The following is a 23,780-nucleotide window of genomic DNA, read 5'->3' on the forward strand; positions in this document are numbered from 1 at the left end:
TATATTTAAGTATAATTGCAATACAGTTGCATTGTCTTTTTACTGACCAGCGTGGCCATTAAAGAGCACTAGATTCTGAACTACTGGAAGTTAAACAAGGCTGTGAATACAATATATCTGTTCACTAGGAAATGTATATAACAACACTGCTGCCCACTGAAAATCACATGACAAGTTAACTCATGACATTGTGCATGAACAATTGTATATGAAGCCTCAGCTAAGCCAAAAACATATGGAGACTGGTTGTTTTCTCCTCACGGTCGGCCCTTAGATTGTCAGCTCTTTGGGGCAGGCCCTAGGTTTTAGCAGCACCCACCACAGTGGGACTCTGGCCGTGATTGGAGACCCTGGTTGTTACCACAATAGGAATATTAAATAATAATAAAGAATCTATAGTATCTAATCAATGGTTTCCCAAAAGCAAAAACACAATCTCAGCTCCTCAGCTAGCGGCCAGTAGCTGTTGGTTTCAACAGAAGATTAATTTCAATGGAGCAACTCCAGTTTATAGCAGGGGAGGATCTGGCTGACATTCTTAGTGTAGCTCACATCCTTTGCCTTTCGTTCCCTTCCCTCCAGCTATGGACACCCTTGTGCCTTTGCAGGAAGGGGTGGCTGGCACCTCCATTTCCAGGAAGACTCCGTATGCTGCGGAGTGAATCCACAGGCACCTACCTTCGTATTTCAGGCTTTTTCCCCTTGTCCTTCTGAGAGGCTTTGGGTTCTGGCTTGGTCCATTGGATTGGCAAGTGATGTCTCCTGCTGCTTCTTCTCGTTCATTTTCCTGTTTGGATCCCATTGGTCTGTGAAACAAGGAAGAGAGGAATACTGACTGGATGAACATACCCAAGGCACTGCTGACACATATCATAACGTATAGCTATGGCAAAGCCTTCGCACTGAGCTGAGAATATTCACTTCCTTACGCTCCCATCTCCCTGGTCCTGAAAGCAGTGTTATCCTACATGTCCTAACCCTACTGGGTAATTATTCTGTTGCCTTTTCAACTGTCCCCCTAAGAGCCATCCAAACCTACTCTGTGGATTGCTGCTGCCCATGGAGCGCTTGATGGAGGTGGCCTGGCTGGCCATTCTCCTTATTTCCAGCTGCTAAATAGATAGATATCTAAAACACACTTGGTACTTCCTTGGTCTTACTCTTCCCCAAAACCAATTGCCATAGATGCCACAGGGACATTACGTGATCACAGAGAGTAGATGAGATGGCTGCGTGGTCATGGATGGGGCGGGCAGCGGATCTGTGCACTTGTGAATGGGAAGGGAAGGTGTCCCTGAGCATGTGGTCCATGCTATGAAAAAATCTGAGGACCCCTGTCCTGCTGCAGTGTGCAGAGCAATATGCAGTGTGCTATATGTGACACTGGGCTACTCCCTTAGAGATTGCATTTAATGACAACAGGTGCACACCGCCAGCCCCAACCACCGAAAAAAGAAAAAACAAAAAAAAACCAAACTTACCAAGTGTGAGAGGCTGCAGGGCTTTCACAGCGCCCCCTACCGCCTCCCCAAGGTCGTCACACTAGCCCATGACAGCCGCTGTGCATACCACCCCTGGGCCATCCTGGGGAGAAGACGGGGGCATGTGGAAACCCTACTGCTGCAGCAAAGCCTTTTTCTTCAGTGATGTGTTTTCGTCAGAAGTGTGATGCTCATCGAGTGAGATCAGGATGCCATGGCGCGCATGGGTGCTTGCATGCTGGATTGCTAGCTGATACAGCTGAGGTAAAGTGACAGCGCCTGCTATATTCTAGGTGTGTGTTTTCCTGCGGTACCTCATTTCACACAGCATTGTGCGAATCCTCGGCACACACCCCTAAAGCGGTTAAAAGGAAGCGATTCCCCCAACTGCTGAAAATCCACACGCAAGTCCGCCCTCGGTGTATTTCTCCACACCGTCATTCTAGAACTGATGAGGATGATTCCCGCGTACAAGGGCCATGTCTGGACGAAAGATCCGTGGCAGTGAAGAAATGCGCTCATGCACACAGAATGCTGTGTGTTGAAATGATACACGTGTTTGAAGGCAAATCATGCTACTCTATATACTTGAATGGGGATCATTTAATCTTCAAGTATCTTTAGCTTCTAGGATTATTTTTATTTGTACTGCAGTAGTGGCTAGCGGTCCCAGTCAGGAGTCCGGGCCTCACTGCACTAGGAAAGTCTACCCCAAAGAGCTTATAATTAGAGCAGCTTCCCGTTTTCCTGGGGACTGAACTATTTGACTTCAGTGCTTCCCAGGGTCTTCTATCATGAACAAATATGCTTTCAATGAGATGTGAAGAGGTCAGTGTACTCTAGACCTATTTAATTACTCGTTTCCACACCTAAAGTTAAATGGCTCTGTTGTATGAAACTAAATTGAAAGCTGATTGTATAATCATGTTCAACGCTACCCACAGGTAACCTAATTATCAACATAGGGACCAAGGAACATGCATAAGTAGTTTTAAACAGAGGAGCTAGCAAGTGAAAATGAAAACATTACATTTGCTTTAATAATATAAAAGAAAAATTACTGTAGCGAGGTGTGTCGAAGATGGTTGGTTTCTTGGTTTGTTTTAGGAAAGTTGTCTGTGATTCATTGCTAACGGTGAGAAAGGCAAGATGAAGAGAAGCAATGATACAGTGTATACATGGCACAGTTACTGTAGTAATTTCCTTGAAATAATTAACAGTTAGGAGGAGGTTGCATATGCTATTCCAGATGTGAAAGAACAACAGATGGGCAGCTTTCTAAGGCTCTGATAATAAAATGACCTAACACTCTATTTAGAGAAACAGAAATTCTTCTCTTTGGCTGTTTACAGATTTTAGAAATATCACGATAAGCAAATCCAGACAGTTCAAAGCAATGATATAAAGGACAAGTGGATAAATAATGACCCAACTTTGTTACGAAACATAGTGTAACTGTTGTATTGTTAATATAAACACAGATGACCTTTATATTTGCTCAACTTTTCGTCCTTAGCACAGGAAACAGCAGATGATCTTTATCAGACAGTAGAATCTTCCACTTTGCTTCTACTATTCAGCTGTGGGGCAAATTCTTATGCTGCCTTTAAGGGCATGACAATGTCATTATCTTTTCAAAGCACATGCTGAAAACACGATATGGAGTGGAGGAGAAAGACACATGGCTTCCTGTAGCCTGGGGATAGCATGAACCTGGGCGACAGGGATCCATGCCGTTAGTTCTCCTCTTGATTTTCACAAAGCGAAGTCACAACATGAATAAAGTTCACAGTCAAAATAAAGCTGCAAAGCAAGAGAGTCCTATAAACATAACCTGGTAGAACAACGTCAGCAGTTGCACATTCATTTTTATACAAATACAGCTAATGAATGTTGAAGTTTCTGTTTCCAGGGAATGTTTTACCTTGGCATGGAAGAATTTGAATTTGTTCTTGGTAATTCATGTATTTGCATTACAATAGCACCTAGGCCCTAGCCAAGATCGGGCCCCCCCTGTGCTAGGAGCTGCACAAACACACAGTGAGAGACAGTCCCTGCCTCAGTGAGCTAACAATCTAAACAGAGATGAGACAACGAGCGACAGAAAAGTAATATATTTATCCCCATTTTACAGATGGGGATCTGAGGCCCACAAAGATTAACTGACTCGCTTAAGGTCACATAGGAAAGTCTGGGGCAGAGCCAGGAACTGACCTCAGATTTCCCACCTCTTAGTCCAGTGCTTTAACTACACCCTCCCACTCTGCCGGGGGAAATTCAAGAGAAATTATTTCTATTGAAACACAGTTAGTCAGGGTTTAATGTATGCTACTAATTCCCTTTCCCCTCCAAGTATTAGGATTAATTAATATTTATGGAAAGGTCATACCCAGAGGCCCTAGTCAGAGGCACCTTTGTGCTGACACATAGAACCACACAGCTCTTGGCCCAAAGACCACTGTACTTCCCTCCTCTGCCACAAACAAACATGACACAAGTCATTCTGCCGTTTGGTGCACATGGTCAATGCTGAATCCAAAGGGACAAATTCCAATCAAACAGCAAGCCTTTGATAAAAGCCTTTGTGGGTTCCCCCCTCCCCTAGGTGAGTGTTGTAAGCCAGTGGGGATGAGGAAATGCATCTCTCTTTGGAACTGAGAGGTGCCAAAGAGTGGCTAGCAGTGCCTGACACAGAGTGGATATGAAGACAATACAGTGAGAGCCAATATGGAGTGAGGGAACAGGGCCAGTAGGCAGGGCAAGCACCGGGGGTGTGGGGGCATGCCAGTGTTGGGAAGGATCCTGGCTAGGGGAAAGGAGCTGTGGATTGGACCACAGCATCCCCAACAGTTGGCATCTGGAGTGGGCCCACGTACCCAAGGGCCAGTGCCTGGAAGGGGCCCGGGTACCCTACGACCAGCGCCTGTAAGGGGTACGGGTACCCAATGGGTGGTGCCTGTAGAGGGCCTATGTACTCAACCGCCGGTACCAGGGGAAGGAGGACCATAATCAACAGCTGGTGCCAGGCAGCAGCCACCATTTTTGGTATGCAACATTGATGCTTTGGGAGATGTTTCAACGTATATGCCTACAAAACGTTTTAGGAAGCTGTTATCCATATGGCTACTAGGTTTGAAGCCATATTCATCCAATTCCAACATGGCAGGTGGCTCACTCTTCCTCTGGGCCCCTGCTCATGTAGATCCCAGCTCTTAACAGCCCCTGTGTTCCTGCATTTGCAATGAAAGGAGGGAAGAACAGGAACAACATGTTTCTGTTTACTTTTTTCAAATATTATTGGATTTAACTTTTTTGCCTCTTCCTCCATTTACTTCTGCACCACCGTTCCTCCCCCATTTTCCATGGCCCAGTCCAATCTGCATTTTCTGAGCAACTACCCCGGATGGTGCAGCTGCTCTCAGGGTGTTGTTCACAAAGGCTAAATTGGGGATTTAAACTTTGCAATAATTAGGATTTATTGACCTATGGGGGCTGAAATTACATACAGTCTGCACCTTAGGTCCCAATTCAGCAAAGCACTTAAGCAGATGCTTAATTTTAAGCACACATTTAAATGCTTCACTGAAACTGGGCATTGGGTCACACATTCACTGCAGAAGTTTGGGGAATGGTGCCCAACTGCAGACGAAGGGGCAGTCACAAGGCAGGTGAAACACTGACAATAGCAGTCAGTCATCAGCGGGCACTGTTCCAGGCGAGCAGGGGGTGCTCTGCTATTTCCATAGAGCTGTCCTGGAGATGGCTTGGTTAAGATGTCCTTGGGATTCATATTACAAAGGTACAGGCATGGTCCCGTAGGCTCTGAGTAGCATTGTATAGATATCTCACGGTGCACAGGGGGTAGAAAGTTCCTTTGCTAAAGAATTGTCCCATTTGATCGAATACAACTAGCTTTAAACCTGCCTGCTGAGGAAGCTAGGCTGAGAGAGTGCTTTGAAAGTAGAGCCTCAGGGCATTGAACTCTGTTAGAACAATATCATTGGGTTCCTTAGCTCCACAGTGGACTATAGCTCACCTCTAAGCTACCAGCAAGCTGCTATTAAGGGAAGTAGTCATGAGCAGATTTTAATGGCAAACTCCAAGGAAATGCACTTGGCTCTGAACATTACATTCCAGGACATTGCCCATTGTCCTTTCCTCTGCCCATCTCTAACATGGCTTCCCTGGCAGTCTGCCACAACGTCTGTGGAAAAAGCTAAACTGGGAGCTGTTGAACACTTTCCCCAGCCTTATCACTGGTCAAGTAATATAAGTTAGAAGTGTGGGCTGCCAAGAAATTCCTAGTGGAGCTGGGCGAAGGCTTTCATCACAAGGAGGATGAGTTCTAGGGACTGGACTTCTATGAAAGCATGTAGGGCTTATTACTTAAAATTGTCCACAATAGTGAATGAGAAGAAGAGGAGAACTCAATGAACTACAGAATGGAAGGTACACCATTGTTTCCTGATTTCTGAACTTTAGTGGATTCCCAGAAAACTGAAACAGAAACAGATCAGAGACAAGCAAGCCCTGATGGTGGAGCAGAGGAAAACACCAGTTTACGCAATGTAACTTGTGTAGAATTACAACAGTGCTGGGAACATTTTCAACTAAGTGGAAGCAAACTGCTGGAAGAGAATAAACAGGAGAAGATTCCCAAAGAGGAATCTACTTCTCATAGTCAGGAATCATAGTTCTTGTGCCATTTTATGCATCGCAAGGCAATGGAAATAAAAAATGAGACAAGATAATACAAACTTTCAAAAAGAGCTCAGTTCCCACTCAGACATCTATGTAAAGGGCTCAGATTCATAAAACGGCCAGCACTCAGCAGCCCCAACTGAGAACAGTGGAGAATTCCCCACTTCCTTCCGCTATTGATAACAGTGGAAATGCTGGGCCCACTGGAAAATCTGACACCGCCCCCTCTCCTTTTTGGGAGGGGTGTGTGCATAAATAGGTGCTGAGCTCTTTGGAAAATCCGTCTTAGAGTCCTTCTGCAGTATTGCCAATCCCTAAAGTTCAAAAAACCAGAACATGAATCAGATGGTCCAAAATCATGAGACTGACTTAAAAATCCTGAAATAAATAATAATAATAATAATAGTAATAACAATAATAATAATAAAATACACCCAGGGTTCCGTTTTATTTGCCTTCTGGTTTTTGAGCCTATAGGATGCCTTCAGGCCACGTTTTCAAACTTTTCTCCACTACCATGAAAGCTAGAAATTTTTTATGTCAAATGGAAGCTGAGATTTCTCACGTCAACCCAAGCCAAAGGAGACAAAGCTTTAAGAAACACACCAAATATCATGAGAATTGGCAATGCTGCAGCTGTGCCTTGTTACGCCAGCTGTCTGGGATGACTCTGTAATGTTACCTGTACCCTACGTGTGGCAATGAAGATGTACAACGGGCTGAGTTAAGGATAGACTTTCTGCTTTTAGGCTGGAATTTCCTAGCCATTTGTGCAACAACTTAACTGTCACTTACAAAGACACATTATTACCGTTTTTATTTAATTTACTCTTCAATGTTCATAACTCTTATAAACTTGGAAGGGAAGTTCTCGTCGTCATTTCTCTGTTTATTTCAATCTTTTCTGTTTGCAAACACTGATCTTCTGCACTTTGAGAAAAAAATAACATTGTCCCTCTGAAAGATGGAGGTGAGCCAGAACCAAAACCATGGATCCAAATATCCCCAGACTTTGGGGTAGTCAAAATCTTGACCTGAAGCTCAATTCTTCAGTATACAGCCATCTTTCATTTCTATATAAGTATAGTCAGACTTAATATGGGTGGGTCATAACGTTCCTGCAAAACAGTTTGCTATTATGTTCAAGTTGTTTCTGTGGGTTCTATTTCCATTAAACATCAAGAAAAGAGTAGATTAAAAAAATCCTAAAAAAATGATACATTTAGAATCTGGAGGATATTCTTTGCCATGGCCCCAATTCAGCAAAAGTATTTAAGGATGTGATTAAATCCATCCCTATCCAGCTAAGCACTTTTCTGGATGCTTGAAGTTAAGCATGTGCCTATTTGCTTTGCTGAGTAAGAGACTAGCTCAGGACAATTTTTAGGTAATTTTTGTACCGAAGCTTCTTAATAGCATCCTTGCAGATTTAGACCCCAATCTTGCAAAGATTTACACATGCTTAACTTTACACACGGTGGACCCAATTTCACACTACAGAAGCCAACAGAAGCTTTGCGATTGACTTCAGTGGGCATAGACTCAAACCCCACAAGTCACCCCACTGAAGTCAATGTGTAAAATGAAGAACAGGCGTAAGCCTTTGGCAAGATGGGCCTTTGTTTGTTCTTTTATGATTTTAAGACAAACAAGCTGAGATCTAAATGACCACGGGAAACTAAATACACTCTTGTCCTTTGTGGTTGAGGACAAGCTGAAACAAGAATCTGTGCAACATATTTCATGCTTGTGTTTATCTAAGAAAAACATTTTCTTAATTCATTTGTTTATTCTTCTTTACTTTTAGCCTCGCTTTCTTCATCACTTACAAAAAATAAAAGTAAATGGAAGAAAACCCCCAAACACCTGGCAGTTGATTTCAATGATAAACCATTAGAAGGCAGATCCAGCCATGACTCAATTAAAAACAGAAAAGCTCAAGCTGATGTAGCCACGTCTCCTTTACCCGGGTTAACCTAACTTAAATGCAGGCTGCACTGTAGAGGCGGCTCTACTGATTTATTCTAATTAGCAGCATTAGTCACCCACGAAGCACTAGTGTAATTTTCTTTTACGAGCAGTTTCACAGAATTAAGAATAATGGATTGGTTTCCAACAGATGTAATTAAAAAACTGATGGAGCAGTTTCACTATTTCACTGTGCTGTTAGTTAAAGACTGGAGAGTGAATGTCACTGAAGAAATAACCAATTGTATTTATGGATATTATGGGTCTGTGTGGCAGTTTTACAAACAGGCTACAGTATTATCCCCATTTATCCAAAACCCTATCATCTGAACCTCCGTGTTATCCATGTATCTCATGCTGGGGGACAAGGAAGGGATTTGAATAATGCAGAGGTTCGGATAATAGATCCCCAGCCAGGACTCTGAGGAGGAGGAAGAAGATGAGCCTGTGGCTATAGAGACCATCCTGCTGCTGAATGGATCCTCTGGCAGGCATGGAGTCCTTTACAGCCCCGCTGTCCTGGGAGCAAGTAAGCAGGGCAGAGCACAGACCCCTGGTCACTGCAAGGAGAAAGATGAGCGCCCGGCCACAGGGGAGGCCACTCCGCTACTGACTGGCTCCTGTCCTCTTGACTATCCAAATTCCCCATTAGCCAAATAAAATCTGTCCCCCCACCCCCAAGCCTATTTGGGCAGTATACTCTATATAGGGACTGAGGGTGGGATTTACAGAGGAGCAAGGTGGTTTTCAATGGGACTTTCTTAACGTCCTTTGGAAAATCTCAGCCTTAGGCTGGGATTCCCCACTCCGGGACACTGGTTTCATGCCATGCAGAATTACAAGGTATAGAACTGCTGTAACGAAGTGGAGGATTAGGCCTTTATGCTTTCAATATTTATTTAGATTTCAGTTTTAGACAACCCCTGCCGCCCTGGCCAAAGCTCTGGGGAATCCTCCACATACGTTTATTGCACAAGAACATTGGAGATAGAAAGTAGGGATTGAGCAAGGCACAGAACTTCTTCCTCCCACCCAAACGCACATCATTTGGTAACCAGTCATGTGACCAAAACACCTCTCACCTCTCACTTCTCTGGAGATGTGATTGCAACACGTGTAGACACACCTGAGCTAACTTTGATCTAAGGCACTGATACTCAGACTTCAGTGGTTCAGGAGCCAAATTAGCGATCAACATTCCCCAAAACAGCCAGAGTAGTGTAAATTCATTGTTTCATATACATATATATATATATATATATAATTCTCCCAGCAAAATGACTGACCAAGTATTATTATTTTATCAACTACGACTGGTTCATAACATAGTAAAAGCATCCTGATTGGTTAATGGCTTAGATTGGTTAATAATTAAATCACACAGTGTTTTAATCTCATGTGCTGCCAAGAGAGACGCATCAAAGAGCCACTTGCAGCTCGTGAGCCGCAGTCTGAGTATCACTGAGCTAATGAGATCAAAACTCACTCAAGTAACAATAGCACTGACACCGTGGCAGCAGAGGCTAGCCACTTGAGAACATACCCAGGGTCTTGGGCAGGCGGAGCGAGCCCGTTTCACTGCCACGTCATTGCTATTGTTACCCAAGCTAGCTTTGATCCAAGCTAGCTGAGGTCTGTCTATACATGCTGCAATCACACCTACTGATGACAGTGCAGACATAACCTAAGAGAGAAATCCCACCCATCACTATCTCAGCTGTCTGCTGGTACATGCGCAAACTGATGGGGCTTGGCAGTGTATGTGCAGAATATCAGGCAATTCCAGACCTTGGGGAGCATCAGGGAAGGAGCTTTTCTTGGTAAAATCATTAGAACACATCCGTTTTTTAAAAAACGTGAACTGCATTTACCAAAGGAACGGAGTTGTGCCTTCTTTTTCAGACAGATACCACAATGATAATCACAGACGTTTTAAGTTTACCCCAAAACTTCTGTTTCAGTCATTTGATGGATTAGATAAAACTAGGTAACTCCATGAAACTATGAAAGGCTCTCAGCTAGGGCCTCAAAGTCCAGTTCCAGCTCAGAACTCTTCCACAATTCAAAGGGTTTTGTTTGGATCCACTCGGCATATTATTGAATATTTTTAAAAACACCTTCCTTCTAATTTAGGATCATAGGAATTGTCAAACTGGATCAGACATGAGGTCCCTCTGCTTTAGCATCCCTGGGGGGCTGGCCATCCTCTTTAAACTGATTTTGTGCTTTAAATTTCTAAGGCGCGTTCACCTGACTTGACTATTCCATTTGTCTTAGCTTTGAAGGCCCAACAATAGATGCTGAGCCTTTTACAGGCCCTGAAAATTTGTTATTAAAGCCTGCACCATAAAATGCTTAAAAGTATCAGTTGCCAATACTCTCCACATCGCTTAATGGTATGAGTTATCCGTAGAATAATGCCTAGTATCAGACTTTGAGTACACCACCCTATCACACATGGCTGCTGTGTCAGTTGGCTTCTGAATGAATGCATCATTTTTCTCATCCCCTCTCTGATTGCCAGACTACCTCTCCAGTGAACAGCCTTACCTGGGTTAGCCACTCTCCTGCCTTTTTATGGCTCTGAATCATAGAATCACAGAATCTCAGGGTTGGAAGGGACCTCAGGAGGTCATCTAGTCCAACCCCCTGCTCAAGGCAGGACCAATCCCCCACTAAATTAGCAGCTTCCAAACATCTTCATTCCACTGAAGGCACAAAGATCAATGTTTATGACTGTCCAAAGCCAGCCTTTTAAAAAGGAAAATGTTTTGGACCCCAGACACTGCACTGCTGTGAACTTGCTTAGTGCAGTTCGCCAATAGCGCTAGCTGGGGTGCCAACCGAATGGGTCAAACGTGAACAGCTCAGTGGAGTTGTGGATTTTAATATATGCAGCCAGACTAAAATAAAATGCAGCTAGGGATAATCTGTAATTCTCATTCTAGTGTTAAATGGAGCCAGCAAGACTTCAACTGTAAGACAATCTGTTGTCTCTGCATAACATATATCCTTCCAGTCTTGCAAATACAGATCAGTTTTGTTCATACCTTATGCACCAATGTTTGCACAAGGTATGCCTTGTGAGGTATAATTTAAAAATCTCACAATTTACTGATCAGTATTGTCCTGGTAAAATATGTGTGCCAACATTGTACGTAAAGTTATAAGACTCCTCCATATGATTTTATTAACACAGGTTCCAAACCCCACAGGCCTGCCCAGACAGACGTTGGCAAACAGGTCTGTCCTTAACAAAGGAATGTGTGCTTACCATAATTTGTATTTAAGCAGTAAACAGAGTCATCAAGCAGGAAGGAAAGATGAAGAAAGTTAAACAGGTGAAAAAACCAGCAGGGAGTATCCTTCTACACAGACTCTGTGCCTCCTGGCTCGCAGCTGGAAATGGTTTTCAAGCGGGAGATGGAAACTATAAAAAAGGAGGGACAAACGCTCCAAGGCACCTATCTCCTCTCTCCTTGCTCATCACATTCACTGCACTTGAAGACACAAAGGAAGTAGCGATTGGATGCTGGGGGAGGGGCCCTGACCTAAAGAGTTCAGTCAGTAAAACCGCTGAAAGCATGTGGTGAGAAAACTTTGCTTTGAATCTAATATAATTTATTAAGTTAGACACCAGTAAACATTTTATCTTTATTTTTCTTGTAATCATTTATGACTGTTATGCCTCATTACTTGTACTTACTTACAATCTCTCTGTGTAGTTAGTTGAGTAATTGTATTGTTTTATCTAATCCAGTGTGTTCAAGTTTAAGTATCTGGGTAACTCCATTTGGGGTAACAAGTTGTGTGTATATTATTCCCTTCAAGGAATAATGGACTCAATATATCTGTACTGCCCAGGAGAGGGCTTGGCGGTACAGGACATACATTTCTGGGTGAATCCAGGACTGGAGGAGTGTTGGGGTCACCCTGCAGCATAACCCAGGCTGGTAAGAGCCAAGGTGTGGCTGGCTGGCTGCCTGCCGTACACACACCGATGTAGCTGGGAGTGACTTACATGCTGAAGGCTGTTTGTGAACAGTCCAGGCTGGAGGCTGGAGCAGCGAGGCATTGTAAAGGACACCCCAGGTTCCACGGCAGGGGTGACACAGCCACTTATTAGCCTGGATTGTGCCCTGGTATGTCACAATATACCCTGCCAGTCTTGCAGATACAAAGAAAGAAAGAAAGAAAGAAAGAAAGAAAGAAAGAAAGAAAGAAAGAAAGAAAGAAAGAAAGAAAGAAAGAAAGAAAGGTGAAGCTGTGATAGATAATTTGCTAGCACTTTACACTAAAAATAGCTTTTCTTGATTCTGAAATGTGCTCAACTGTCTCTGTGACTTGTTCTCATGTTTGGAGCTACTACCATGCCTCACATAAAACAAACATGGGATGTGAGGTTCTGTCAGTTGTCAAGCAACATGATTCATTAACAAGAAAAAAAGCTGATGATTCAAGTGACAGTGATTGGAGCGTTGTATGTCAGGATGAGATGATTGCCATTGTATATTTCACCTTTGTCCGTTTTCTTTCTAAAATAAAAAATACCCGGTGATATACGTGACACTTCACTCTGAGGGGCTGGGCGCACCATTTAGAACTGCAGCAAAGGAAGTGAGAACTTTCCCACTGTGCTTTATAAAATATATATCAGCTTTGGCCTGCAAAGACCTATCAAAGAATTCAGAGTCCACCTGCTAAGTCAATTATATCCCATGGCCTCTTGCAGCAAACACTCACAATTTTTGCATGGTTGACTGAGTTCTGAAGGTTTGCCTTTGATGTAGATAAAGATAAGTAAAATACGAAACATCATGGATATCAAACTTCTCATATTCCCTTGATTAATTATCATTGTGAATATTACTGATGAAATTATTATGAGGAAAAGGTCTCGCCCACAAAGTTGTTTCTATGGGTTCATTTCAGTTTACCTTAATACAAGTTCCTCTGCATTATTTATTAGCTTTCTTGGTACTCAAAGTGAAGAGTTTATTTCACATTTTTTCCTCTCCAAAAACAACCCAATTCCAGGGACACCTTGGTTTATTAATCCAGATTGAACACTAGCATCCCTACTGAGTTGGAACAGGGTGGAGTTACAAAGAGTAAAACTGGTGTAAGTTAGAGAAATTCTTAGAGTCTAACCAGCAGAAAGTGAGCTTCTGCATTTGCTGGACCCCAGAAGCTCCACAGGCCTCCTAGGCTACGAAGACATGAAGGCTATTTGCCTATTCAGAAAGGACAGTAGCAATGCAGTAGTGCAACAGGTATATTCTTTTCCTTTTATGACTCTAGCTAGTAGTGATCATGTTCATGGGAATGACACAAAGGGCTAAGTGAGCATGTCTTACTAGAGGAATGGGTTCTTCCCCAGTTGACTGACTATCCATAAGCCAAGAAATAATTACACAGGGGTCACAGTCCATAGATATTGGGATTCATTGGGATGTTATCTAGAGATGGTAATAATAATACCTAACTCTTATGTAATACTTTCCAGCCCTCAATCTCAAAGCACTTTACAAAGGAGGTCAGAATCATTATCCCCATTTTACCGATAGGGAAGCTGAGGCTCAGAGTTGTGAAGTCAGTTGCCCAAATCCACACAACAAGCCAATGGCAGAGCAAGGAATGAAAGAAGAAAAGTGTCAAATCTTGGCTGGGTAGTTGTACTGCAGAATGGCAAGCAACAATCACCGTATCAATGTGATGGTCCACAACTGACACTATCATGGGAGCGTTGGTTGTGACTCTATAGTTAAGAATGAGTTTTTCACTGGCAGCAGGGATTAAGAACAAAATTTCAAAGCAGCTAAATCCCATTTTCAAAAATGACTTAAGCACTAGATGGGGAGGGCTCTGAGTTACTACAGAGAATTCTTTCCCTGGTGTCTGGCTGGTGGGTCTTTCCCATACGCTCAGGATCTAACTGAGAGCCATATTTGGGGTTTGGTTTTTTTTTGCCTTCCTCTGCAGCATGGGGCATGGGTCACTGCAGGTTTAAATTAGTGTAAATGGTGGATTCTCTGAAACTTGAACTCTTTAAATCAAGATTTGAGGACTTCAGTAACTCATCCAGAGGTTAGGAGTCTATTACAGAAGTGGGTGGGTGAGGTTCTGTGGCTTGCACTGTGCAAAAGGTCAGACAAGATGATCATGACGGTCCCTTCTGGCCTTAAAGTCTATGAGTCAATGGGGTGTCACTGAAAGTCCATACAATTTAGGCTCCTAAATGCCCAAGTCATACAGATGCTTTTGAAAATGTTACTTTTTACCTATTTGTTTTGTATGACTAATATAATGCATCTTCTCCAGTCCACGCTCTTTACGCAACAGATTGTCTGAGAGTTTGCAAGCCAATCTGTTAGTTTCTGAGTTAAAATGAATTAAGCAGGAGCTCTTTCTGAGTATTGCACCATATTTTGTTTCTTGGCTTCACTCTAGCTAACAAATAGCTTGTTACCAACTCTTCAAACTTTCCTCATAGTTAAAACTCATTGAAAGCTCATGCGTAGGCTACTTTTGAAGAAATTCAATTGCAATCAAGACAAGTCATTTCACGAGCTTTCAAGCTACATAGAGTACTTCAGCACCATTGATAGTCTCTCTATGGTCCTTATCTGGTCCCCATTACCATAGTATCTGAGCACTCCCCAAATTTTTCATATATTTATCCACTAAGGCAGGGCAGTGCTATTATCCCCCTTTTGCAGATGGGGAACAGAAGCACAGGCAGAATAAGTGATGTGTCCAAGGTCACACAGGAAATCTGTGGGGAAGCAGCGAATTGAATTCAGGTCTCTGGAGTCCCAGGCTAGTACACAGACAACTGGACCATACTTCGTCTAGCTTCGTAACTACAGTGACTCTTGAGAACGGTTGCAGACAGGTTACAAAAAGCAGATTCATTATAATATATAATAACCCAGAGATAATAGTCTTCCAAGACTGCTCACAGCAAGAAACAAAATCATTTGCAGACTTTTCTGTGAAACAATGAGAGCATGTAGGCCTTAAGCAACTGCTACTACAGTAAATATCAGAATTAGTGCTTTGCTGAATTGGGCTTTCTATAGCCTATAATACCATCAGACATAGCTGTTCTGGTGCTATGTGAAGCTACCTGGTTCTTTTAGAGGCATATTATTTTCTAGACACCTTAATGCTAATAATATTTGTGGAAGTTTTAAAAAAGAAATGGATGCTTGTACTGAGACAAAGATATAATTTGGGATGTTAAGGCTATTAAAATATGATTATTTCTGTAACTAAATTAGGGTGTCAGTCTCATTGGCACTACAACAAATACAAAAAGTTAGAAAAAAATCTGTATTTATTTAACCAGGCAAAGAACCCTTGAGGTATACATATCAGATTAGTCAGATTGAACAGAATTCTGAGAAATTATTGCCTTGAGATGTTTTCCCTGATTTCTTATTGATGAACTGTAGGTTGGAGTTATTGTTGTGACAGAAAGGAAAGCTTTTACAAGCTCACAATTGCTTGTAAAAATTTCAGTAAAAAGCTCCACTAAATTCAAACTACTTAGGGGGAGAATGTAATTCTAGTTTCAAGCCGCTATCACAGGACAGATTTACGACTCATAAAGTCTTCATTTGGTTATATATTGCTGTCTTGTTTTCAGCACCCCAAATCATGGCAGAGTCTGCTGTCTTCATTAACACTCGCAGCCAGCTTTCAGATCCTTTGTAAACTGCTGGTTTGTTTATTTTTTTTTAAGGGACTGTTTTATCCCGGAGTTAACATAATATTTCATTGTAGGGACATATGGGAGTGAAGGGCCAGTTGCTGCTTCCATTATAAAATGGCTTTCTAAAGTTTAGGGCACATCAAGCTGAAAGTGGACACATGGGCCTGCATGCAATTTTTTGTAACTTGCTGAGATCCATTAATTTGCTTTCAGAGATGCTATGTCTAGAAGCTCCAAATATCATTTTCTGACCTCCTCCGGTGAAATAATAGTCTAATTTTTCAGTCACTTAGTCCTTTGCATGGACGGCCACTCTTAGCAATTAAAAGGAAAATTTAAACAGGTGAATTACTTAACTTTGCAAAGTGGCCAATATTAGCCTTACTATTAATAGTCCGAACAGTCCAAGAGTGTGTTCATTGAAATTCAGGGCAGCAATAAAATGTCAAGTAAACAGCAATTATCCCGCAAACATTCATCACGTAATCACAGATAACAGTGTTTAGGAGTGCTGGGGATTACATCTAAGCACAGAGTTTTCAAAAACAGAGGCCTAAAGTTAGGAGCCTAAATTAATATTTGGGCAGCTAAATAAGTGGCCTGATTTTCAAAGGCGTTGAACCCCCAGCACCTCTCATTGATCTTTATAGGAGCTAATGGGTTCTCAGCACCTTTGAAAATCAAGCCACTTATTTCGATGTCTAAATATGGAGTTAGGCTCCTAACTTTAGGCCTCTGTTTTTGAAAACTCTGTGCTTAGATGTAATCCCCAGCACTCCTAAACACTGTTATCTGTGATTACATGATGAATGTTTGCGGGATAATTGCTGTTTACTTGACATTTTATTGCTGCCCTGAATTTCAATGAACACGCGCTTGGACTGTTCGGACTATTAATAGTAAGGCTAATATTGGCCACTTTGCAAAGTTAAGTAATTCAGCTGTTCAAATTTTAGGCCCCATTTTTTGAAAATAGTGGTCTTAATTTCCAGGGTTTGCAAAAAGGGAGATTCAATTCTTGTTATTTGTATTTTAATGTAGCCTGTAGTACAAGGCAGGGGACAGGAAAAGCGAAAAATGCTAACAATACAGGATGATGGGGCCTGCAAAGTTCCCTTGCTTATTGTTTGCTTATTGTCTCTGAAAATAAGTGCTCAATAAAGACTTGATCTAAATCTAACTGAAGTCAAGAAGAGTCTTTCCGTTGACTTCAGAGAGCTTTGGAGCAGGGCTTAAGGCACAAATCTTTAGGCTGATGCTCAGTCTGAGCACTAGCCAGAGGGTGAAGGGAGTCTGGAGGAGGAAGAATGCCCTACCCCCAAGCTACAGATCTGCTGTATGTTGACTGTTTCAGTCTATCCTACTTAGTGGAGACTCCAAAAAGACTTCTCCCGAGGAATCAGGTTAATCTCCACTACTTCCCAACACAACAAAGAGAGGATTTGGGACCCACAGGTAGTGTGTCAGGTAGAGAGCCCCCAACACAGGGAACCCTACACACAATCTCAACAGAAGTGAGAACACGGTCTTGAAGACTGATCAGACCCCCTCAGAAACTTGGACTTTAGAATACAGCTCAGGACTATTTCAATGCAATTGATAAGAGAACATCACAGGGTAAATAGTTTCAAGGAATTTCAAGTGTCTTCTGGATTGTTGTGTGTATTTACTTAAGAACAAGAGGGGCCATATGGGGTCAGACCAAAGGTCTATCTAGCCCAGTATCCTGTCTTCTGAAAGTGGCCAATACCAGGTGCTTCAGAAGGAATGAACAGAACAGGTAATCATCAAGTGATTCATCCCCTGTTTATGGTTTATAATGTAAGATTTAATCTTTTACTATATAGAAAGGGAGCTGTGCAGTGGTTATAGAGGTCCTGGTCCTCCACAGTAACCAGAGAGTACCAGGATGTGTTGCACTGAGAAACTTAATAAAGGTAGGAACTTCCTGGTTAGGGAGCGCTCTAGCTGCTGAATAAAGCATGGCTCTTTGCGTTTATGTCCTCATATTATTCGTGCCTTTGTGACTCCACTGCAGATCCTCTGAGCCTACCCTTCTCCAGTCCACCCACTCCCTGCATGATGCCATATAGGGCTACCCTGTGGAGCAGAGTTCACTGCAAGACACAGGATGTCCACCCACCCTGAGATTCCCTACTTATCCTATTCCCCTACCCCCTTGTTCGCCAGAACCACTCCCCAGTTCAGCTACCAGGGAACCTCTGTGGTTGCAGAAGGGGTGGGATTTGTGCTTCAGGGACCCTCCCTACACTCAGGGATGTGAAGAGAATGTGCAACATCACAAAGTAATCTGTGTGTAATCTGTGTGCCTGAGAGGGGCTCCTTGGCTTGGCTAAACTCTAGCTCTGCACTATCCTGAGAACCTAGATGTTGTGCAGCAGCAGAGCTAAGCACATTTCCACACTTGTGCCAAACACGGGATGTGGTCCTGCCTTTATTCAGGTAGCAATAGCCAAAGAAAGGAAATTGTTCAGTGTAAATTAGTCCAACCGCATGGTGGAATAAACAACACCCATGAACCTCCTCAGCAGCAGAGTCAGCAGGGAACTGGTCACACATATCAAATGTGTTATTTTGCAATTCATTAGATTGATGCAGAGCAGATGTAAGGACCCATTGCCAAGGGCACAGGACATTTGAGATATTTTTATTCATCTTCCACCTAACTCAGCTATTGAAACATAAAACATAGAGCTCGTGGATATGTGGATCCAGCTGGAAGAATTTTTTCAGCTGAAATGTTTTCAATAAAAATTGCCCATTTGGGTCTACTGAAAATGTTCCTGAATTCATGATGAATTTCAAAAATTGTTTCAGCAGAAAAATCAACCAAAAATAAATTTAAAAAAATGTTTCATTTCAACGTTTTTGAAACAAAATGTTTCCATTTTGATTCAGAACTTTTCAGTTTGAATTTTACTTCAATTTTATTTTAAAGGGTTAAAAAACTCTCAAAAACAAAATGAAATGTTTCATTTGACCCAAAATTGTGTTTTTTCAATTTTTTGGTTCAGTCAGCGAGCCAAAAAATCAGTTATTCGCACAGCTCTATATATGGAGCTGAGACCTGCATGAGCGGGACCTCACATCCATAGTATAATGAGATTACATTCTTCCATATCAAAGCCTTTTGCTAGTGATGTTATCAGGGTGAGATGTCATTTGCATTCTAAACACCTATTTTCAGCAGCCTATATCTTTCGCTAAACATTACTTTTTGGAGAGATGTGTTTCATGTTTGATCTCAAAGCACTTTTTGGAAAGTCTCCTTCACATCCACTGGACTGTTTCTGAGTTAATCAGAAGAAGAAAAATACAGTCATCTTTCAGGTGTTAGGAAATGCAACAAGCGTGAAATCCCAGACTGCTATGAAATCAGTGGCAAAACTCCCATTGACTTCAATGGAGCCAGGATTTCACCCAAGGTTTTTTTGCACTGAGATAATTAAAAAAAGCTTTCCCCCCCAAAAAATTTCAAATTCTTATTTGTAACAATAACCACTGGAGTCAATAGATACTCTCTCATGCCAGGAGAGAGAGGTAGAGTCTTTTGTAGCCCTGATCCATGCCATGTGACTGGAGCCAGGAAATACAGTCTAGTTTCTTATCAGCACTTCTGGGTGTCACCCCTTTATTACACGCCCAGCCAGAACAATGGGTGACCAGTTGTGTAGTTTAAATCATAGAATCACAGGACTGGAAGGGACCTCAAGAGCTTGTGACGTTGCACTCTATATATTTTATGGAAATATGCTTATGAGTGTGAATGTGATGTAACTCGAATATGCTCTTGCAAAAGGTCTCTTGTAAGGTATCATAACAAAGGTTATAAACTACTGAATATATTCTTCCTATTTGTATGCATGTAACGTTCTTGTATCTGAAGCTAGAAATATGAAGTATAACTCTGAGGTCCTATTGTAATTATGCAAAGTGTGGGCCACTAATGGTGGTTTAGAATCTTGATGGCTCCCATTGACTAGGACAATTGGTAGTAAATGGTTTATTTACCTGCAAGCCTTCCTGTGTAGGTGTGCGCCAACCCAGGATGCATGGAGACTAGGGGACTTACAGTGACATATGACCAAGTCACATGATACTGGAATCCATCTTAATCCTTGTACTTTTCCATTGATGACGCGGGGATGGGGACAAGCACAGACAAAAGATTCCCACTTTGTGCCAAAGCTATAAAAGGGGGTGGAGCAGGACAAAAGGGGCTGCCAGTCATGAGAAAACCCCTGCTTACCACCTAAGATATCTGCTGAATCTAACAAAGACTGTACCAGGGAAAAGGTTTGGGCCCAGACTAGGAAGGAGTCTAGTCTGTGAAAGAAGCTTATTGGAACATCTTTGAGGGTGTAATCAGTTTTTTAATGTATTAGGCTTAGACTTGTGTGTTTTGTTTTATTTTGCTTTGTGACTTACTTTGTTCTGGCTGTTATTATTTGAAACCACTTAAATCCTACTTTTCATACTTAATAAAATCACTTTTGTTTATTAATAAACCCAGAGTACGTGATTAATACCTGGGGGAGCAAACAGCTGTGCATATCTCTCTATCAGTGATATAGAGGGTGAACAATTTACAAATTTACCCTGTATAAGCTTTATACAGAGTAAAACGGATTTATTTGGGGTTTGGATCCCACTGGGAGCTGGTTGTCTGAGTGCTGGAGACAGGTAACCTGCTGAGCTGTTTGTAGTTAAAGTCTACAGCTTTGGGGGCGTGGCCAAGACCCTGGGTCTGTGTTGCAGCAGGCTAGTGTGTCTGGATCAACATGGCAGGGTTCTGGAGTCCCAAGTTGGCAGGGAAAACGGGCTCAGAGGTAATTTCAGCACATCAGGTGACAGTCCCAAGGGGATCTCTGTGAGCGACCCTGTCACAGAGGTCATCTAGTCCAGTCCCCTGCACTCATGACAGGCTAAGTATTATCTAGACCATACCTGACAAGTGTTTGTCTAACCTACTCTTAAAAATCTCCAGTGATGGAGATTCCACAACCTCCCTAGGCAATTTATTCCAGTGCTTAACCACCCTGACAGTTAGGAAGTTTTTCCTAATGTCCAACCTAAACCTCCCTTGCTGCAATTTAAGCCCACTGCTTCTTGTCCTATCCTCAGAGGTTAAGAAGAATAATTTTTCTCCCTCCTCCTTGTAACAACCTTTTATGTACTTGAAAACTGTTATCATGTCCCCTCTCAGTCTTCTCTTTTCCAGACTAAACAAACCATTTTTTTTCAATCTTCCCTCTTAGGTCATGCTTTCTAGATCTTGAATCATTTTTGTTGCTCTTCTCTGGATTTTCTCCAATTTGTCCACATCTTTCCTGAAATGTGGCACCCGGAATTGGACACAGTACTCCAGTTGAGGCCTAATTAATGTGGAGTAGAGTGGCAGAATTACTTCTTGTGTCTTGCTTACAACACTTCTGCTAATACATCCCAGAATGATGTTTGTTTTTGTTTTTTTTTTGCAACGGTGTTACAGTGTTGACTCATATTTAGCTTGTGGTCTACTATGACTCCCAGATCCCTTTCCGCAGTACTCCTTCCTAGGCAGTCATTTCCCATTTTGTATGTGTGCAACTGATTATTCCTTCCTAAGTGGAGTACTTTGCATCTGTCCTTATTGAATTTCATCCTATTTACTTCAGACCATTTTTCCAGTTTGTCCAGATCATTTTGAATTATAACCTATCCTCCAAAGTCCTTGCAATCCCTCCCAGCTTGGTATCATCCACAAACTTTATAAGTGTACTCTCTATACCATTATCTAAATCATTGATGAAGATACTGAACAGAACCGGACTCAGAACTGATCCCTACAGGACCTCACTTGTTATGCCCTTCCAGCATGACGGTGAACCATTGATAACTACTCTCTGGGAACGTTTTTCCAACCAGTTATGCACCCACCTTATAGTAGCTCCATCTAGGTTGCATTTTCCTAGTTTGTTTATAAGAAACTGAATAGCAGCCCCGGGTTCTTTTTGAATAATATCTAGGGTGACCTTTCTTAGTTTGTGATATCCTTCCAATATTTTTTGAATATCAAATACAGTTGAATGTAGTGGGACTGATTTTCACACTTCCCACAAAGCAACAATTTGCTGGATTTTACTTGGCCATTACTCCTAGATGAGCTGTATATTTAAGGGCTGATGTGCCTTGGCAGAGCTGAGGAGTGAGGGGAATCTGTACTAATCCTGCCTGCCTTAAAATGTCTTAACCTGAAGTCTCTTTAACTGGTCCCTTGCCTTCAGGAACACCAAAAGCAAGCCACAAGCATGAGACCCTGCCACTTCAATGATCTATGTTAGTGCTTTAGCTCACCTGCTAGGAGCATAGGCTTTTAGTTCAGAACATCAAGTGTTCAAACCTCACTGGCAGCCCAAGCAAGGTCAGCTAAATGTCCACAAATAAAATAGTAAGTGTGAAACCGATGGATATCACTCAACAGCAGCCTGTTTAAATAAGGAATTGAATCCTTCTCTTCAAGGTCTGTACACGCCTTTGGAAATCCTCTTTCTTATTTTTAGCATCCTAATGGGCATGGCTGGGTTGTTTTAAAAGGTTGTTGCATCACTAATGCAAGAAAAGAAAACTGTAGTATCTAATATCTCAACATGCATCAGCTAATAGTCTGGGGAAGTCAGGGTCAGGCTTTGGCTAATGCAAATTCTGATGGGAAGCTTATGTTTGACATCACTTATTCAGGTTGCATATTTGGCTCTGGCTACAGCATGATGTTCAAATCCTCATCAGACAGCCTGTTTCTTCAAATGTGGGACTAGGAACAAAGTGGAGTAGGCAGGTGGCTACCTAATCCCAGCCATTCGAAGATCTACATAACATTGAAAGAAACCCACTGATGCTGACAGCTGCTGTCTTAGCACAAGTGGCCAAGAGCAGCCTCTCACTATCTGTGCCCTTATCTCAGCTTATCCTGAGCTATCAGAAAGCAGATAGAGAGTGATGCTTTCACTAACAGGAATTAAGCACGCTTGAGAAGTTTCTGGTGGAGACACTTCAGATGTCAAGCATGGGATCCAGCCATCCCTCTGATTTTGTACTATCCTGCAGACACTGTCATCATTGTGAAAAGGAAATAAGCTCATTGCCAGAGGGGCTGGACAAGCTCATTGATCCAGGATGGATGTAGTAGGTGGAAAGGATTTATTTCCTTACTATTGGAAATATACTGCAGACGTTTGGGGCCCTGATCCCAGCACAATGTAGACAAGGCCTTTTGAGCTGCATGTGTGATAGAAAGCCGTGGATATTGGGATAGATACTTAGCTTATGTAATTTGGCCAAGCACCACTGACATCAGTGGAGATGGAACAGCTTACACCAGCTGAGGATCTGGCACTTTGGTTCTAGGGCAGGCTAACCTATTCACAAGAATGATCCACCTGATGGTAAAGCTAAACCCAGGAACAGGCACCTGCTTTCCATGGAGCCTGGGATTTGCTCCTCACCAAACATTTCAGCAAGAGAGTCAATCTTTTCAGTATGAAAACCTGTAATAATATATGCCTTTTCTCAGCAAACCCAGCCTGCGTACAGTCACCAGTCTCTTACTAGGTGAATGAGTATCAGCTGGGCCCATGGAAGCCCTCTCCTACTTTACTGCTCCCTCTCCTGGTCCTTCAGTGTCCCCTTGTCACTGGGGCTGAGCCTCCTGTGTGGAGTTAGTGCATTATGCGGAAACTAACCCCTGAGGCTCTTTGCCTGGGGAAATTGACAACCCCTGACTGCATAAGGCAGGGAACCTTACAAACAAAGCTCAGTGGGATAGTGGTCCCAGTGAAGGGGCAGCAGGTTTGTAGAAATTTTGGTGGTGCCCAGAACGCCCAGAGCCTGCCCCGCTCCGCGAACTCCACCCC

At 42.4% G+C, this 23,780-nt stretch overlaps 1 protein-coding gene across 6 annotated transcripts in view; it reads right to left on the reverse strand.

Moving 5' to 3' along the window:
• Window positions 1-23,780, reverse strand: part of NRG1 (neuregulin 1) — a 720,225-nt gene that overhangs the window by 280,158 nt on the left and 416,287 nt on the right. The window contains exon 2 of one of the 6 annotated variants that reach the window (XM_043546672.1): window positions 679-806. The exons of the other annotated variants lie outside the window; for them this stretch is intronic. Coding sequence (XP_043402607.1) covers window positions 679-802 — 124 coding nt within the window. The 5' untranslated portion in view covers window positions 803-806. The remainder of the gene's footprint in view (window positions 1-678; window positions 807-23,780) is intronic. 6 annotated transcript variants of the gene reach the window in all.

This window comes from Chelonia mydas, chromosome 5 (assembly GCF_015237465.2).
Source record: "Chelonia mydas isolate rCheMyd1 chromosome 5, rCheMyd1.pri.v2, whole genome shotgun sequence".
Classification (NCBI taxonomy): domain Eukaryota; kingdom Metazoa; phylum Chordata; order Testudines; family Cheloniidae; genus Chelonia; species Chelonia mydas.